This window comes from Syngnathus leptorhynchus, chromosome 13, assembly GCF_054491065.1.
Source record: "Syngnathus leptorhynchus isolate UIUO chromosome 13, UIUO_Slep, whole genome shotgun sequence".
Taxonomy (NCBI): Eukaryota; Metazoa; Chordata; class Actinopteri; order Syngnathiformes; family Syngnathidae; genus Syngnathus; species Syngnathus leptorhynchus.
Genome location: NC_141207.1, coordinates 7717348 through 7731946, shown reverse-complemented (window position 1 = coordinate 7731946; position 14599 = coordinate 7717348). Strand labels below are relative to the sequence as shown.

The 14599-nt window shown below is 44.8% G+C and overlaps 1 protein-coding gene across 5 annotated transcripts in view; it reads left to right on the top strand.

The window, feature by feature from the left end:
- The window catches only part of lnx1 (ligand of numb-protein X 1), a 46482-nt gene that overhangs the window by 18138 nt on the left and 13745 nt on the right, over positions 1–14599 (top strand). For 3 of the 5 annotated variants that reach the window (XM_085928846.1, XM_085928842.1, XM_085928845.1), the window contains 6 exons: positions 1113–1218; positions 5096–5210; positions 6568–6648; positions 9567–9806; positions 11570–11903; positions 11970–12404. In XM_085928846.1, the coding sequence (XP_085784972.1) occupies positions 11638–11903; positions 11970–12404 (701 nt within the window). In that variant the 5' untranslated portion in view covers positions 1113–1218; positions 5096–5210; positions 6568–6648; positions 9567–9806; positions 11570–11637. Of the gene's footprint in view, positions 1–1112; positions 1219–5095; positions 5211–6567; positions 6661–9566; positions 9807–11569; positions 11904–11969; positions 12405–14599 lie in introns of all 5 variants that reach the window. The other 2 variants (XM_085928843.1, XM_085928844.1) reach the window with 2 other exon arrangements.

The window sequence follows — 14599 nt, the reverse complement described above, 5'->3', positions numbered from 1 at the left end:
CCACTATAAATCTGGATGAGTTGCCTTCTGCTAGCACGATCGCGCAATGCTAACCAACACCTGCTAACCCGTCTTCGCCCGTTTGATCCTTTCGCAGACCCGATGCACAAAAAAAAAAAAAAAAAAAACGGCAAAAAGTGAGCTAATGTGAGTCTTTGTCCACCGTGGGAGGGGAGAACTGGGTACAAATCGGCAGACTGTGGCAGCATTCTGCCAGGACACAGGGAGGCAATGGGCAAGAGAAAGCTCCCAATCAGACATTGATTCGACCCGAGCTAATCCCCCATTGGTGCCAACGTGACCTTAAAGAATCGGCTTAGCGCAAGCTCGGTTAAACTGGACACGGTTTTTCTATTTAAGTCGGCCCACCCCAATTTCGCCACCCACCGACGTCGGCCGGCGGAGAATTAAGACGCACTTACATTCATAACACTTTTCATTACGGCGGGGGGCCGGAGGGGCCGGGGCGGTGCGGCCGTTCGCCCCACACGGCGATCAAGGACGAGCCGAGAGATCTATTTTGCGATAGGACAAAATTGAAAAGTTTGCCTGAAAGTGTGAAGTTAACTGCCATTTATTTTTTATCGAATTTTGAAGGCCTTCTATTTACTTTTTGGCGCGTCCTCGTCACTGCGTTTCGTCAATTTTTACAAATTTAAGTCTGTCCTTTTCAACTTCAGATTTTCTTTTGATTTTTTTATTATTCACAACTGTTCTAATCTGAACCGTAATAAAGTAGCTAAGCGTTGACAAAGACGACTATAAGCGCCAGGCCTTGCGGCCCCGCGGAGCCCGATCCCTCCATTATGAAGCTCATCTTTCCCTCAAACAGGGCCTGAGCACAAAGACCAGCGCTGACAAGAAATACGCTCGTCACCATTACGCCGTTCACTCACTCTGTCACTTTTACAACTTGACTATGACTCGCATTGTAATGAATACACGCTTCTCCTTTTTAAGGTCCGGAGCAAATGAAAAACAGGAAGTGAATGTAATTAGCTCGCTTCATAAATGCTGTCAGTCAACGCTGCAACTTTTTACAAGTTATTTGATCATAAAAATATGAAAATATGTGAGAAAATGTGTGCGGCATGTGTGTGTGGTGTTCACAGGGAGCAAATGAGGCCGCTTACAACAGCACTCGTCACTCGAGACGTATCCACTCGGGGGCCTTGTCTTGAGACGTTCTTCACAAGACGTTCTTCACGGGACACAAAGGTACAAGAGCGCCAATTACACAAAAAAAAAGTCATCATTCTTAGAGGGAACAACAAAGTAGGGCAAAGAGGCGGTGGTGGGGGGGAGGCAATAAAAGGTTTGATTTGGAATGCAAACAAATGTGCTTCTTTTGAAATGAAACTGCTCGACTTTATGGGTACCTCGGCAAATTGAAAAGGCAAACGCTGCCCTCTATCTGCGCTTGCAGGAACTTCAGCTCTGTCATTGTCCATGCAGCAGAACTTTAAGGTCTTTTATTCGATTAAATTAGTCGATTTTGCTATGACTGCATTTATTTATTCATAATGGAAAAAAAAAAACATAAAACTAAACATTGTCCATATGAAAATCTTTGTTCGCTATATCGACTAAATATAATTTAGAATTTAAAAAATGTTTCAGTATTTGTGGCATGAAAGCAACTTTTTCATAGTTACTTCCAGACGTCAGCTGTGTTTTTTCTTCTGTTGCGGCTCATTGAATTGTTAAATGATTTCCTCCGGGGACTGAGGAAAATGTCATTTAGCTATCTAATGACAGGTTAATCCTTTAGGGTGGGGGGTGTACCTGGGGGCTCCTCAACCCCCCTTGCTAAGACAACAGCCATTGTCACCCTGTTTGCCTGTCAGCATGTCAGCGTTTTATATGCAAGACCTTTTACATCATGTGGAGGAAGGGATTTAAATTCAGGATGTTGCTGTCATTTAATTTTAGTTTGGAGAATCATTGAACATGAAAAACGTTTTATTTTTTAAACACATACTCCTGATTTTTATCTAGTTCGGAACTCCATGACTCAGCAAAAATAACACCATCGGGGTAGACTCACTCCACAATGTTGTCCAGGCCCGTGAGTGAGTTTCCCACAGGCAAAAAAAAGGGCTGAGGTGCATGGAGGTCATCACACACACACACACACACACACACACACACACACACACACACACACACACACACACACACACACACACACACACACACACACACAAAGAATTAGCAAGCTCATCCGCTGATTGACCAGCGTGAAAAATCTGTCGGCGGCAAAGACTTTCACAGACAGATTGTGGCAGCTTTGTGTAAACACCGTGCACACACACACATGCACACACACACAGACGCCGTTAAAAACGAACCGACAGACTTTTAAATCTCAGTGACTATGATGGGCAACTGAAAAAAAGAGCAAACATCAATTTCATTTGGATAAAAGTCGTGTTTGCCGCCATCGTGTGGCGTGAAGCTACGTCGAAGTGATGTAACGAATTTTATTTGGACAAAAGTAGTGCTTGGGCACCATCTCTTTGCTGAAGAACTATGCCGAAATGAGTTGAGCAGATGCAAAAGTAGTGCCATGTTTTCGTTCTGTGATTTTACTGCATCTTACTCAAACTCATGAGTCAATTTGTAGTTAATGTAGAAGAACGGAGCCTTCTGCAAAAAAAAAAACAACTTCCTGCACAAACAGTACAGATTCTTGTCATTTTTCTGACCAGTGTCACGGCGCGTGGATGATGCTAAACAGGCTCCAGATGTCGGGGGAGTGCAGGATGGGGCCCTGGGGAAGGAGAGCAGTCAAACTGGGGGTGGGAGGGCAAGGGGGAAGCCCTCCCAGACCTCATGAGGGGACTTGACAAGCCATTAGGTCACATCCATCTCCTTTCATTTTCCTTGATTGACAAGGTCGTTTCTCCTCATCCTTCATTGGCTCTGCTTATTGCAAGCCGTTGATCATTTTGGAGGTTTGAGGATTTATCCAGCGATATATCCACGGGCGAGTGCCAAAGGACTGCACTCGCACGTTTTACCGACAGTCACGAAGCAGCCGAGCGCAGCCCACGTCTCTCGATCGTTCCCAATCCTGATTGGCTGATTACCGAGTAGCTTCTGGCCTTCTCTTGATACTGATTTCCTGCAGCGACTCCCTCGCCAATTGCCCGCCACCATCCATACCAATTGTGCTTTCTTTTTAAAGGACTTCAATCAGACCCGTGAAACAGAACAATCATGACTCTCATCACTTGCTGGAAATTGGACTGGAAGTAGAAGCCCCGGTTGGTTTGCGCTTCTTTCAGCTGGAAAGTACAAGATAAGAGCTTCCACTTTTATCCTTTTGCTTCCCTTACGCACGGATAATGCAGGTGTTCCAATCATTTTGCTCAAGAAGTGCAGATGTCCATATTTATCATAATTATTATTGTTATTATTATCAACTTTTTATAGATGATGCAATTGTTAGCTCATTAACAAAAATTGTCCTTAGCCACTAGCATGAGGCAGTAGCTAGCGATGCTAACAAGACCAGCGGTGCGCTCTTGGTAGTGATCTTCACGCATGCACTAAAAAGCCACTCCAAGGAAGTTTATCTTTCTGCAAAGCTTCACTCCAGATGTTCATAGAGGAGGGAGGAGGTGGAAAGACAAATATTGGTCCACAGGAAGGCAAGAAGGAGATGCTTAAGAAAAACTGAATGCAGAAAGAGAAATGAGAAGATTTTTGCTCTCATTCATCCATTCAAGACTGAATCATCGCGTACAGCCAACGTTTGAGGAAACATTATAACTTCCTCCGTTAATACTTTGCGCAAATATTATGCTTCCCTTAATACGTCTAATAAAAGTGTCTGGAGAGAATCTCAAGCCCGGAAGAGCGAGAGGAAGATTGAATATCCGTCCGAACCTCATGTAAATATTTGCGACATCTACACGTTTATAGATAAAGTGTTTCCTGAGATAAAGACGCACGACTGAATTAGTGACATCGCCACCCGCTGGTCTGGCATGCACACGACAGTGTTTCGATTGTATGTATTGTTAAAGTCAAATAGTGTCTCCTAGTCGGCCTTCAAATCGGCTCAAGATTCACAAAGACACAAATCGAGCACTTCCGAGTTGTGCCGATGGTTATGCAAGTGTCTAATGAATATTCCGCTTCTGTTTTCGGAGCTGCATAGCTGCTACTTGTCTTTCTTTCTCTCTGTTCTGTATACTGACGATATTTCAATGACGCCGTTACATCATGTGGATCGTAGCCGGCGTGCAGATAAAAGAGCCCGGCGAGCTATGAATACACACACACACACACACACACACACACACACACACACTGTGTGTGTGTGCAGCGTGTCCCATGTGACTCAGTGCTGCTCATTAGTAACCATTCGCTCCGATCTGTGCGCAAACACTGACTCATCGTTATTATTAATATTTGATGCTGGCCATCACTGTAGTCATTTTTTGTCTGCAAATTATATTTGTAAAGAAAAAAAAATGTTTGATTTCTGAGGCATTGTACTGCTCCTTATGGTATGCACACCTTGGCCACTAGGAGGCAGTATAATGGAACCAAACGTGTATTCGTCGAAAACGTAGCCGAAATGAGAGCTCTGCAGCTGTATTAATAGAACAACGATGAGAACACTTGGGATTTCCCTCCAAGTTACTCTGGAGCTGATGTATATTCATAACGCTTTTACATTATTCATTCGTCGCCGCCAGCGACAACGTATGGAACGTCACCGAGCTTTTCCAGAAGTGCGAGCTTACACTTAATTCGTCTTAATGAGGGAAGCGTCCAAACGACAGCTTTGATATTTCGTAACATTTGGCATTGATCAAAAGTAATGATGTTGAAAAAAAATATGCCTTGGTATTGCCCTCAATGAACTTTCAAGAATTCTTGAAAACTTTGTGATACACAAGAATAGAGAAAAATAGAGAGTGAAAATAATCACTGGAATATAATTGAAATATGGGATGGGACAAATCCTTTGAGATGTTTTTGGTCATTTCATTTACTGTAACCTTAATTGTACCGAGCATCTAGAACTTTGCTAACAATACGTTTCTACTTTTTTTTTTTTTCCATTTGTACCCATCAGCTCCCTTTAGGCCACGCGCCGTTAATCTTCTGGGTGTCAAAGTTGGACGGTGGCAATTCCAAAGGTGGCGAAGCAATGTGCCCCGGATTAAAAAGCAACAACCTGCACGAACAAGGTGTTCTCTCCGCTCGCTCGCTCGCTCGCTCACTTGCTCCCTCGCCTTGTCCGGGTGATAAGAAGCATGCAGGAAGGCGATAAACAGCCCTCTGCTACGTTGGCATCGATCGCTCGGGGGTGAAACGCCTGATAGCGGTCCTGCCTTAAAGTCACAACACTGCAGGAGTGCTCTCATCTGATTGAGCAGGTTTGGGGGGGGGCATGAGGGGGGGGGGGGGGCAGTAAAAAAAAAAATAGACCATAAAATTACCATAACTTCTCAAGGATGAAACATTCTGACAACTATACAAAAAAACTTGCTTTATTATCCCTCAAGCTAACTAATGATTATTTTTCACTTTTCATTCTTTTTCCTGTTTAAATCACAGTACCCAAGCTTGAATAAAAAATGGTACAGTCCCATTTTTTAAATACTAGCTTGAAAACGCACAAGCTAAACATACTTTTCCTTTCTAACGAATCACACGTTTCACGAGTGGGTTAACGACATGACCAACAGCCCCCCCCCCCGGCCCTCCCTTGCTACTGTGGGAACAGATTTAACCTTTGACCCTGTCTCTCGCCGCCGTCCGTCTCATCCTCTCGGCGTGCGGCCCCGTCACGAGCGTTCACCTTGGCCATGTCGGGCTCGTGATGGATGGTCGCCACCTTTCGTCCTTCGGGTCGCCCCGCGGGTCAGCGTGCGCCGCCGCCAAGCCTGCCGCGTGACCTCTTGTGTTTACGTTGATGCCACGGTTTCTTTCCACAAGACAGCACGAAAGAAATTAAAATTCCCACTGCATGAAGCTAGAATACTTGACATGATTCAAAGTAAGACTTGCCTCCATTGTGCGACTGGATCTTGCTTTACAACCGCAGCAGACTGCTAATGTTCCCTTTGAAGGACAGCTCGCCATGAAAAGGCCTGTTTATTTTATTTTTTCTCTTTAAATAAAAGCACTGAGCCAAATTGCCTTTTTAACATTCCGCCACGCATGCGGCATCACAGGGTCGCATTGCGCCGCGACGTCGTCTTCAAAGTGAGCTCTGACGTGAAGGAAAAAAAAAATCCCCCGACACGAGCCACTGTACGTGTTGAAGCATATTTCCGTACATATACTATATTCTATACATGTGGGTGTTATGTAACGGTGTGGTGATAGAAGGAAGTTCTGACTACAGCAAAAGGCGCTGAAAAGTTTTTCCCCTTGTCACTATTATGTCAACAAGCACCCTGTAGAAATATTGCCCAAAACAAGCTGTCATTTGATGGTGCTCTCACACTCCAGTCCTCTAGTTGGCAGTGTGAGTAGACTCTAAATACTCAAATATTAATTTCTGCATCTTATTCTTTTTGGCCTTTGTTTTTCCATCAGATATTGGCGTGTCAGCGAGGCCCCGGAGCGACGCCGTCGGGGCCAGCTGGGTTCGGACACCGGAAAATGTCTCGGTTAAAGGTCAGTGTCCATGTAAGTAATATTGATGTGCCCCTTTCAATATGCTGGATGGAGATGGTGCACCCGCTCTCATCGATGTGCCTTAAAGTCACAGGCTCATTACCACTAAATAGTGTAACGCTCGCTAGTGTATCAATTTGCAGCGCTGCCAGTTGCCCTGGGAACCGACCTGGATGTCATTTAGTGCCGGCAGTTGCCATAAGTAAAAAAAAATTACATTATGTAATTGAATGAAAGGTACAAATAGCGTAGTAAATAAATTTGAATAAAATGTGATTAATTCTTCTTCATTATTCACTTATATGTACGCACACTCAAATCAATAGCGTGCACGCGCCATTTGTTCTGCCCGCCATGTTACGTAACGCCCTCGCTGTCAGCCGTGAGCATTTGAATAATTTAGCATAACAACTGACGCTTTGATGAAAATGACACACAGGGAATGAATAATCAACTCCTACTGCACATTTGGATATGAAGTCATCGTCTTTCTCTTGAATGCGGCGTGTGCGCGCGGCTTCCCAGGCGGCCTGTTAGCAGGTTTATATGACCGCCTTCTCTTTTCTCCTTCAATCGACTTATCGATCCACTTCTTTATGTCTCCGTTTCCGCTTCATCGTTAGCATGCGGTCTTTTAGTATTAGGAGCACCACAAATGGGATTAGCGTACATTTTAGAACCCGTTTTCATTAGTCACAAACCATATTTAACAGTTGTTGGCTGTCAAAGCCAGCCAGCAAGGCCTTATTTTGCGCTACAATATGTTTACAACTTAAATTCTAGAATTTGTTCTGTGAACTTGGATTAAGATATTCCCAACTTCCTTTTATTGTGCTTCTCTTGACTGCACTAATTTAAGAACTGTTCTCATCCAATCAGATTTCATTCTCTATATTGCCCAAGGCCTTCATAATCAGCATTGCTAGTTGATTATTTTGACATATGAGCCATAATTCTTTTTTTTCCAAGAAACTACCACATTAATTGGATTTGGAATATACTTGAGTGATTTTACCTCATTTGACTGTAAATGGCAAATAGGGAACATTTTATTTATTTATTTTTTATAAATGATAATCCCATAAAACACACCAAAGAGATTATGTTAATGCATTCGAGTTAGTGTTTTGCAAGCGCGTTCATAATAGGTCAGCGTTTATTTCTGTCTGAGCCCCCTCTTCCATTTCCATCCTCCATGTTCGCTTGGCGTCATAGAGCCACCGCGGGGGAGGTCAAGGAGGGGGCGAAGGATGAGAGGACAAAAGCCACCTGAGAGGCTCTCACGTCCGTTTTGCTTCCTGTAATTAGGCACATTTGCACCGCCGTTCACTTCTCATTCGAATCTCCACGCTACCGATTGAGTCGATGCCCTCAGGTTACGGAAGATTGTTTCAGCTGCGATGCTCTGGTGATGCTAATGAGTGAGATCAAGAATGATTCCATCAGAGTTATGTGGAGTAAAAAAAAAAAAAAAAAATCCACACATTTCAACTATAATTGATGATTTTTAGGACAAACTAACACGCTAACTACTCAGCTCACAATGTAATGCGTTAGCTTAGCTTTTGTTTGCGGAGTTGAAAAGTATTCAACAAAAAGCAAAGCCTCACTTCAGTCCCATTTTGTGCATCAATGTCGTCTGTAGTCTCCGCTCCAGGTGGCTGGTTTCCAGATCCTGGCCATTTTGTGAAAGTGAGCCCCGAGGCGTTATGCTTCACTTCAAAGGCGGCGACGTAATTCACTCAGCGGGCCGATTTCGAAAAGCCGTCGTTCCATTGAGGACAATGACCGCATCACGTGAAGTGAACGTCAATACAACGCGCTAGCAGTATGTTACCATGGTGACAGATGAACTTGTTTACCTCAATGAGTCCCAACATCTGCGCCATGGGAATGACCCTCGAATTTTTAAAAACTGGATCGTCTGGCTTTTCTCTGTGGTTAGCTTCACGATCAAAGCTGCCTTTCTGACACCCCGAGAAATTAGCCGGATTCATCTTCATTTGCAGCCTGTCGTTAACTCTCTCTCGAGGCCTTCCGACCACCGTTGGACGCTTAAAAACGGATCTCGATATAACCACCCGTCTCTTCTTGGTGCTTCCGACACTACATCTTACTTAGCATCTGTCCTGTCCCACGGGTACAAATAGCCTCCTCTTCTTCGCCGTGGCAGGTGACAAATTGCCAAACAAGTGGCGCTACCCACGCGTGAGAGTGTTCACAAACACCTCGTGCGGGAATTTTGACACTCCTCCCTGGGTCAAAAGTAGACACCATCAGAGTGACAAATCCTTCAATAAAGCCATGAAGTTGCCTAGCCTTGTTTATGTAAAATAGATCATAAAAGACAAATGTGTTTGATCAAAAACAGAAATTTGAAATTTTGCTCCATCCGTGTGTATTTAAAAAGTGCCACAACACGCTCGCTCTGTTGCAGCCATGATTCAGCTGTGTTTGCGTCAATGGCTGACTCACACCGAAATGCTTGTTAGAGAGGGAAAGTACATCTTCGAATAAAATTAGTTGTCAGCTTTAAAAAAAAATAAAAAATTCTAATGTTACAGAAAATATTGGCTGGAGCATATAACAAATATCCATATAACAAATAGCCTCGCTGTTATTACCCTAAGTAGGAATTCTGAATGTTCAAATAATGAGAGAAAGTTGAACTTCTTTTTAAGTAGAAGGTAGAATGATTTTTTTTCGAAAAGAAAATGTCTCTCTATAGTTTTTGCTATCAAACTATGACATTTGAAAGCACCCCAAAAATGTTCCTTTTCTTATTTTCCGAGCTGATCTCTCGGTGTTGTTTAACCAAAACGCTTACCTGTGTCTTTTTTTTTTTTTCCCCTCTGTCCCCTGCTGGGTGATCAAGTTTGTCCGGTTTCTCACTCACTCACTTTTTTTTTTCTTTACAGTATCACTGGCCACACCCCCGTCTGCCCCGCCACTTCCTGCTTCACATTCACCTTGGCCCGTCGCAGGTGAGCGTCATCGCCGGTTGGAGAATTCCCCCCGAAGAGCAGCACTGCTCAAGTAAAGTTTCCCGACCGACTCGGGCGGACGGGGACAAAGTCCCTCCTTCTGTCCCATTCTTCTACGGTTTAGTGTTACGACATTCTACCTGCCCAGGTGAACTGCACTCTTCATGAAGTCATGTAAGTATTTTTTTTTTCTCAACCAATTCAACAACAGTGTTACTGTTCAAGTGGATTGAAGTTGTTCCAAATGTTTTCTGATTCCAGTTTGCTTTATTCATGTTGACATTGTGCATGTTTGCTACACAATGCTGTGATTTCATTGCTCACTTTAAAGTTCTTGAAAAGTTCACCCGAAGCAGTCGACGTCATTCCTTTACATTCCGTACCTGAATAGACAGGCAGGCTGCACTTGCTTTGAAATTCTCCCTAAAGCCCTTTTGTATCATTTTAAAGGCTCTAATTTTGGAGACAGGCGCACGCGTTAAAAAAACAACAACAACAACAACAACAAAAAACGCAGAATCTTCATTTTCATGTTGAGGCAAGTCTAGTTTACCGTGTTTGGGAATTTGGCAGACTGAGGGTGTTTGGTAAAAAGAAAAAAAAAAAGAAAAAATCTACCATCCTGGAATTTTCGATGATTCAACGACATGCCTGAACAAAAAAAGTGACTTGATTGCCTTTTGGCATGCTTGATGTTAATTTGTTACGTCGAGTAAATGTTTAGTTTCATGTCCAAGCAGAGCTGCTTGCTCATCCGTCAAATGCGCTGCCAAGTTAGCAGAAAAAAAAAAGCACTTTCAACGGAATTAGTTTTTGCTTTGTATTTTTAAGGCGTTTCCGCATTGATCTCAGATGCTAGCTGCTCGAGGCACCTCGTTAGCATCATTTGCCAGCGCTCTTATCTGCTTCTTGTGTTTAGATAAATCTGCGCATCATTTCACATCACCCTGAAAAATTGCTGGGCACCATAAATACCAGCAACTTCTCCAGAAGGATGGAAAATTGTATCTCTTAACCACCAAGCACTCGCCGCAGTGTGTCTTAATTGCTCTTTGCTCTCCACTTTGGTTAACAGTCGAAAAATGGAAATTAGCCAACACGGCATAACACGATGAACTTGTCAGGTCGTTTCAGATTACCACCTCAGACCTGTTAACCTAAGAAAAACAAATATGTGGTTTCTTTTTGCTCACTTGTACCTACGTTCCTAAACAAAGCGAAACATGAGCCCGTCACGCCAAGAGCCTTTCCATCGTTTTTGTTATCAACAAAACAAAGCAAGGTGTGATTACTTAGAGGGCTGAGTTATTGATTAAACGTCGGGAGTTCAAGTTGAACAACAGGCGGGTGGGTGTGTGTGTGCGCTTTGTGAAGGCACGCATGTCGCCCGCCATGTGCATGTCTCTTATTTTTATTGAATAAAATATTTCCTGTTGTGAGTCATCCGTTCCACATTGACGATTAAACTAAAAATATCTTTTATCTGTGTATGCGAGCTTAAAGCTTTTTAGGTTCAATCTGGACGGGATCCCGTTTGCACATTTGGCAGCAATTGAATCCAAACATGGAAAGTCCTATTTGGCCTTTTTTACGCGTCATCAAATAAAGCTGTCGTTTTGGACAGTTTATTCGATGATCTTATTACATGTTGAGTGTTGCGAAACAATGTGACGCTACAAGTTGCAAACCAGTCTCGAAACCGAGTGGCATCCCGTTGTCGGAGCCCCATCGAGATACCCGTTGCCAAGGTGACGTTTATCTGACTGAGCCATCTGCTCGTGGCCCGTTTTCTGTATGACGTAAGTCTGAGTAGAAACACAACAAAGAGAATTAGCATGCTAGCTGCGTACGTGTTATGAGAAGTTTCTGGATGTAAATCTGGTTTTATTGATTATTTTGGGTTGGGGTTCACAATTTCATATCTTTTCTTTTCCTAGCTAACTTCGACGTGTCCCACTTCTGTCTGCCTCATCGGATCTAAGCGGAGCTTCAGCCTCGACTCACAATGGCGGAGGCCTCGGCGCCGCCTCTCGACGACCCCGTTTGCCAAACGTGCCTGCAGCCGCTGGTCCGAGAGTCAGACTCGCCGTGCGGACACACCTACTGTCAGGTGTGTCTCCCCAGCTACTCGTTGGAGAGCAACCTTTGCCCGACGTGCTGCGAGCCCCTGTCGCTAAAGGAAGGTAGTCTGCGGATGAACAGAATGCTGGACGAGTTGGCTGTGACTCAAGTCCAGAACCCTGGTGACCTGGAGGACCACATGAACAACAGGTTGCAAAATAGGCAAGCCGGCAAGATATGAATCTGGCTTCTAATTCGACTCTGAAACATTTTCAGTGGGCAGCCGGAACCTGCCGGGGCGACGGAGGACGAGCCGCTTCCCCTCGTTTCCTCGCTGGATTCAGGCCCTCAGTCGCCGCGGGAAGACCTGTGCGCCTCGTGCGGCCACAGCCACCAGCTCGAGGAGAACCACGAGTACATTTACAAAGAAGAGGTGGACAACGACCTGATGTGCCACATCTGCCTGCAGCCGCTCATCCGACCGCTGGACACGCCTTGCGGGCACACCTACTGTCAGGAGTGCCTCACCAGCTTCTTGCTGGAGAGCGACTTCTGTCCGGTGTGCCGCGTACCGCTCATGCTGCAGAACTGCAGGAAGCCCAGCCTGCTTGTGCACAAGCTGCTGGACAAGCTGACTGTGGTTTGCCCCTTCAAGGATCACTGCACTCAAGTCCTGGCCCGATGTGACGTGGAGGACCACATCAAAAGCAGGTAAGGAGGATGAGACTATCACAAGGTCTTTGGAGGAAACATTTAGAGCTCATACATACAAAAAAAATGTGTCCTGCCTTTTCAGCATACTTTTTTTTTTAACCTCCGACTACCCACTTTACTCTAAATGACCAAATTCTGGCTTTTGTGCCCAAAAGGGAAAACGTTCATCCAAACCAACACAGCCCCCTGTGTTTATCCAACATTAAGAGCACTGTGTTTTGATTTCCTCTCGGTCGGGCCGTGTTTTCATTAACGCTCATTAGCGCTAGGCTAGCCCGAAGGCCTCTGACATGATTAGTGCATCTCAGCAAGATTAGCGCACACGAGCGGCAGAGCCACAGAGGCTCAGACACCGTTTGTTGAAAGAGAAAAAAAAAAAATCTTTTGGTCTTTGTGATTGTTGTTGTTTCTTCCTCTGGGTGAGCAGTGGCTCATTTGCATGAGATGAGACCACTTTTTCAAAAGAAGCTCTAGATTTAGAAACGGGGCACAAAGTTGGGTTGTAATTCGGGATCTTTGATTATCTAAACAAAAGCACAAAATGTACTTTGAAATGTTTTTGGGAAAGTTTTGACTACTTTGACAACTTTGAGGGCGGCAATCAGCTAGCGAGTGACGAACTTAGGGTCAGCACTAGCAGCTAATGCTAGCATGTTTATCTTCTTTGACAACTTTGAGCGTGACAAGCGTGGGGTTAGCACTAGCAGCTAATGCTAGCATGTTTACCTCCTCTCGTCACATCGTTGTGCTAGGTGTAGTGGGGGCGGCACATTCTCACGGTGACTCGGAATAGGAAGCAATTATAAACCGTTCCTGTGTACGACACCCCCCGCCACACTTCCCACAGTGGGGAGGGGCTGGCAACACGGTCAGGGAGCAATCTGGCAGAAGTTCAAGTGTTGTCATGGTTGAGACCGCCGTGCCGCGCCATCTGGTCTCATTGCTGCTTTCACGCTTGTTGAATCCTGCTTGGTATCAGAGTGTTGATGAATAGTTATTCAAGGCACAAACACATGCAAAACGTCGGTTCTCGCCGCCGGCATCGACGGTTGATCGTGTCGGGACTTGCTCGGAATTCGCTATCATTTCGTATGGCTGAGAGTTGACAGTGCACCACAGTCAGAGACTTAATTAGGGAATCATTTGGTTTAAATCCAAAACAAAAGCTTGGTCAAAGTCAATCAGTGGGCCAATAGAACGCCAGTTTATGTGTTAGTGAACTGTGATGATTCAATTCAGATCTTTTTCACTCAAAGTGATGGTAATATAGCAAGACGGCGGGATGATTATTGCGGCAAAGTAATAATCTGCCGCCGTGGGTGGGAAATTAACAAGGAAATTTCAGACGTGAAACGTTTTGGAGCGTTAACGTAGAAACCTATTAAATGACTCCTCCAGGGACCTCGTCGCTTTCCGCACGCAAAGCGCGTCCCGTCGCAATTTCCATTTTTTGCCGCGTACCCTGCGGACTCTTCAAATAGGGCAAGAAAACGTCATGTAACCAAAGCACGTCCACGTGGCCTCGTTTATTTACGCAGCATGAGATGGAGCCTGTGTGATATTTCAGATAATTAAAGACCAAATCAGACAGTGTGTTAGCAATCGTTTTAAGTTTAGCAATTAAAATGGCTTGAAGTTTAGTCGCAGACTGGGCTCCATTTGTTTTTTGTTAAAATGGGCTTCCATTGCACTATTTTGCTTTACTGGTAAGAAGATAACATTTTTTTGTGTTAACGCCGCACAGCAGCTCCCATCTTTTTGCACTTTGATTCCGTCTTGTATTTGGCTCCCGCAGGCTCTTGAACACATTTACTTGATACAGTAGGCAGGTTCATTCCAACCGTCACACCAATCCGCTGCACAGCGAGTGGTCCATCGGTGAGAAGGATCCAGGCGCTTGATTTCCTTGTCCTCCCGCTTTCTCTCCTCCCCTTCCTAGGCCAATGCAGAGGTTGTGCACGCGTGTGCGTCGAACTCGATGTCAGTGGATGTGTGTGAGGGAAGAGCCAATGAAAGCAACGTAGCAGGTAGCCCCCCCCCCTCCTCCTGTCTCAATTTGGTCTGCTCCATCTCACCACCAGCACCCTCCCTCCTCCTCATTGGTTTCTGCTGCAGTATAAGTCACAGCCTGCGCTCTTGTCTCCAACACACACACGGGGATGGAGACAAACACACACGAGCACAAATCCTCT